This window comes from Calonectris borealis, unplaced genomic scaffold (genome assembly GCF_964195595.1).
Source record: "Calonectris borealis unplaced genomic scaffold, bCalBor7.hap1.2 HAP1_SCAFFOLD_58, whole genome shotgun sequence".
Lineage (NCBI taxonomy): Eukaryota > Metazoa > Chordata > Aves > Procellariiformes > Procellariidae > Calonectris > Calonectris borealis.
Genome location: NW_027441464.1, coordinates 575,801 through 580,357, shown reverse-complemented (window position 1 = coordinate 580,357; position 4,557 = coordinate 575,801). Strand labels below are relative to the sequence as shown.

The 4,557-nt window shown below is 57.1% G+C and overlaps 1 protein-coding gene across 1 annotated transcript; it reads right to left on the bottom strand.

The window, feature by feature from the left end:
• Positions 1–1,288: 1,288 nt before the first annotated feature.
• LOC142076484 (olfactory receptor 14A16-like) lies at positions 1,289–2,224 on the bottom strand. Its single transcript, XM_075138768.1, has one exon. It carries the CDS (start codon positions 2,222–2,224, stop codon positions 1,289–1,291), a length of 936 nt encoding a protein of 311 aa, XP_074994869.1.
• Positions 2,225–4,557: the final 2,333 nt, after the last annotated feature.

Here is a 4,557-nt window from a genome sequence, read left to right as displayed (position 1 = left end):
GGGCTGAGCGGTGTGCTGGTTTTGGCTGGGATAGAGTTAATTTTCTCCATAGTAGCCAGTATGGGGCTGTGTTTTGGATTTGTGCTGAAGACAGTGTTGATAACCCAGGGATGTTTTTGTTCTGCTGAGCAGGGCTTACACAGGGTCAAGGCCTTTTCTGCTCCTCACCCCACCCCACCAGCGAGTAGGCTGGGGGTGCACAGAAGTTGGGAGGGGACACAGCTGCGACAGCTGACCCCACCTGACTAAAGGGATGTTCCATATGATATGACGTCATGTTCAGCAATTAAAAGCTGGGGGGAAGAAGAAGAAAGGGAGGGATGTTCGGAATGGTGGCGTTTCTCTTGCCAAGATGGCTGAACATCTGCCTGCCAATGGGAAGTAGTGAATGGAAGTGAATAGGAAGGTCAGCCTCCCCATCAGCCCCAGGGATGGTGCTGGCCCCAAGGACACGAGGAAATGGAGGCTACTCACTCGCTGCCTCTCCTGAATTCATATTGCAGGTGATGCCCAACCCTGACTGAATTTGGCCCCTCCTCTGCTCCCACCAGCCCCACTCCCCACGACAGCACGACAGTCCTGGCCCTGGGCCTCCTCCGGCACCTCCTGCATCTCTCCAGTCTCCCCTCCCTCTGCCTGCTGGGTCCCCACTCACTCCCATGGCACTGCAGAGTCCTTGTCCGTGGATACGTCGATTTGGTGCTTTACTTTTGGGGGACTTCACCTTGGAGGGTGTTTCACCTTCTGAGTCTCCATTCATTGCAACCCCAGGGCACGGGGTGAGTCCCCATCCTCTCCTCTCCTCACCCCTCCAAATTCATTTGCAGAGACTCTGGTATGTGCCATCAGTCTTGTCATCCATGAAGAAACCTGAGAAGATAATGGGAGCTCATGTACCATCTCCCCTGCCACTGGACACCAAGAGGAGAGATCTTAAATCCAGACCGTTTGGTCCAGTGGAACCCAATGGTACCGTGAGCTTAACCCCAAAACACTGAGAATAAAAAGGAGAACAGACTTTTTAAAATATCAATTCCCTGGGCATTTTTTTGGAAGCAACTTTGGAGGAAGAGCCCAGCCTTCAGGCACTGCACCTGGGAGATCCCCTTTTATTGAAGAGCTGCTATCGGGCATGCCACATCTGACACAGTGTTGGGCAAGAGTCACAGGATCAAGCCGCAAGACAAGTAGTATAAAGTCAGAAAATATATATAAGCAGGATTATCACAAGAGAAAAAGTCGTGGCCTAAGATAAACTCTGGGGAATGTGCAGAGAAGGGGAGGCAGGTTATTGTCGGTGAAACAGCGTCCACTGGGCCAGTTTCCTTAGGGCATCCTTGAGCTCCTGGTTCCTCATGCTGTAGATGAGGGGGTTCACTGCTGGAGGCACCACCGAGTACAGCACTGCCACCACCAGATCCAGGGATGGGGAGGAGATGGAGGGGGGCTTCAGGTAGGCAAACATGCTAGTGCTGATAAAGAGGGAGACCACGGCCAGGTGAGGGAGGCACGTGGAAAAGGCTTTGTGCCGTCCCTGCTCAGAGGGGATCCTCAGCACGGCCCTGAAGATCTCCATATAGGACACCACAATGAAAACAAAACACCCAAATGCTAAACAGGCACTAACCACAAGAAGCCCAACCTCCCTGAGGTAGGAGTGTGAGCAGGAGAGCTTGAGGATCTGGGGGATTTCACAGAAGAACTGGTCCACAGCATTGCCGTGGCAGAGGGGTAGTGACAATGTATTGGCCGTGTGCAGGAGAGCATAGAGAAACCCACTGGCCCAGGCAGCTGCTGCCATGTGGACACAAGCTCTGCTGCCCAGGAGGGTCCCGTAGTGCAGGGGGTTGCAGATGGCAACGTAGCGGTCGTAGGCCATCACAGTGAGGAGAGAATACTCTGCACCAAACAAGAAGAATACAAAGAAGACCTGTGCAGCACATCCTGCGTAGGAGATGTCCCTGGTGTCCCAGAGGGAATTGGCCATGGCTTTGGGAACAGTGGTGGAGATGGAGCCCAGGTCAAGGAGGGAGAGGTTGAGGAGGAAGAAGTACATGGGGGTGTGCAGGTGGTGGTCGCAGGCTATGGCGGTGATGATGAGGCCGTTGCCCAGGAGGGCAGCCAGGTAGATGCCCAGGAAGAGCCAGAAGTGCAAGAGCTGCAGCTCCCGTGTGTCTGCGAAGGCCAGGAGGAGGAACTGGGTGATGGAGCTGCTGTTGGACATTTGGTCCCTCTGGGCATGGGGACCTGTTGGAAGAGGAAATCACAAGAAGTTAGGGGAGACTCTCTGAGCAAAATCCAAGCCATTTCCCACACCCCCGCCCCTGCTGCACACCCCCCCTTTGCATTTTCCAGGAATCCTTCCTCAGCTGCGGGGCTGGAGCTCTGGTGGGTGCTGGCTGAATGTGGCGTGAGGAGCAGGGCCTCTGCCCGCTGGCTGCCGAGGAGTCAGCCCTGCTCTGCAGCAGTGGGTTCATGGGAAGAGTGGGGGCAGGGGTCAGTGCTGGCCTTTGACTTGGTCAGATGGAACCGCTCCTAACGCAGAAGGGCCTGTCAGCACCTGCACTCCCCGTGCTGAGGAACTGAGGTGGCAGAAGGCACTTGGAGTGGGTTTTCTGCTGCACTCAGGAGAACAGAGTGAGTCCTGCGAGACAAGAGGATTCCCTGCGGATTAGGGCGGAGTGAGGGGATCTGGTCTGTCCCTCTGTCTTGTTCCCAGCTGCCCTGGCCTTGCACCTTTCTGAGATGGAGGGCGATTACACTCCCGTGTTGCCCTGAAAAGCAACGAGACACTGCTGAGAGCAGAGGGATCCACTGCAGACCATGAAACGTCTCACCCTTTCTCAAAGTCTCAGCACTCCACTTCTAGCCAAGGACACACATGGCTCCGAGAGTCCCCTGGAAGCAGCAGACAGCTTGGATGGACACCCCAAGGAGGTAGCCAAGCGTCCTAACCATGGCAACTTATTAAGGGAGAGTCAGCTCATCCCCAGCCTCACAGACTGCATTGCCCAGAGCTGCACAGGTTAGAGGAAAGCTGGGACACCTCCTTGCTGGGGACACATCTGCATAGGAGGACCCACAAGGTCTGTGCCTGACTCTGCAGCTGAAACTGCCATTCCCAGGAGCCTGTCAGCAATACCAAGAGCATCTGAGCAAGGCAAGGAGAGAGACAGATGGGCACTGAGGGGAGCCTTTCCCTTACCCAGCTCTGCACACCCCTCCCAGACAACAGCAATGCAGGACAGTCGCCCTCAGGCCCTGGTCAGGGAGAAATGGGCACGTGGCCAGAGAGATGCGCTTCATCTCTTCTGTTGGTCTGCTGGACGAGGAGGTGACTAACGGCCTAGAGCCCGCGGGCTAAGGGCTGTGCTGGGTGGGAGAGGAGACAAGAGGGGTGTTGCCCAGGGAAGGAGTCTGCACTGCAGGGCATGGCTGGGAGGTGCCCGTATCTCCCCTGCAACAGGGTTTCCAGCAGCATTTCCCTCCCTCCCTGCTCATGTCTCTACTGCCTGGAGCTGCCTCCCCAGCTGGGAGCTGTTTCTTTGGCCCCATGGTTCTTCCCTGCCAGTGCTCACAGAGCCCATCCCAGTCCCCGTCTGCACAGCTCTGCCCTGCAGCCACGCTGTGTGTGCAGGGCTCAAAGAACAGGTCACACAAACCCTGAGGAAAATGCAAAGGTGATGCTGGTTTTATCTGTAGGATGGTGGGGGGTGAATGCGCTTGTTGAGGTTCCTAGTAAACCTCAGCGTGACAGTTTAAGAGTCTCAGACCCTGCTCTAACCTGCATTGGTCTCCATTCCCACCAACCTGGGCCAGAGAAAAGTGGAAGCGCAGGTTCAGGAAAGCACAGACTCCAGCAGGAAACCCCTGCCCTGAACATACTCATGAAAAGTCCCCTCAGAAATGCCCAGGGCTGGGCTGGAGCTGTGAGCAGCTCTGACCCAGGCAGCACCCTCTCGACAGCAGAAGGACCCTGCCCTGCTGGGGCTCGCTCCTTCCACCCACAGCTTCTCCCCACAGCGCCGTGGGGAGCTCCCCGGGCAGGCTGAGTGCTGACCCTGGCAGGTGGCAGAGTCCCTGCCCCAGCACACAGCCCCTGGGGTGCAGGGACCCTGCTCGCAAGGACAGCCCTGGGCACCCCTGCCTGCACACCCCTGCAGTCCCCCCCAGCAGAAGGCAGCCCTCATGCCCTGTCCCTCTGACCGTGCAGCAGGGAAGCCCTGCTCTGCACCATGTCCTCCTCCTCCACACCAGAGAAGGTGGGAGAGACCTCCTGAAATGTCCCACAGGCTGTGGCATGTGCCAGCTTTTGGAGATCTCTCCAGGCACTGCAGCTTCTTTGCCCTGCACCCGGAGACTTACCGTGTCAAGGGCTGTGAAGGTTTCTCCTCCCGTTCATTCTCAGCATCCTCCCAGCCCAGACTGCCTCTAACCTCTCTGTGCCTCGCTCCTCTCCCCTCGGTGCCTGCAGGCAGTGCCCCCAGCCCTGCTCCTGGGCAGAGCTGTCTCTCTGCAGCGCTGCCCGCTTGCCAGGAGCTCCCTCCATCCCAGGAG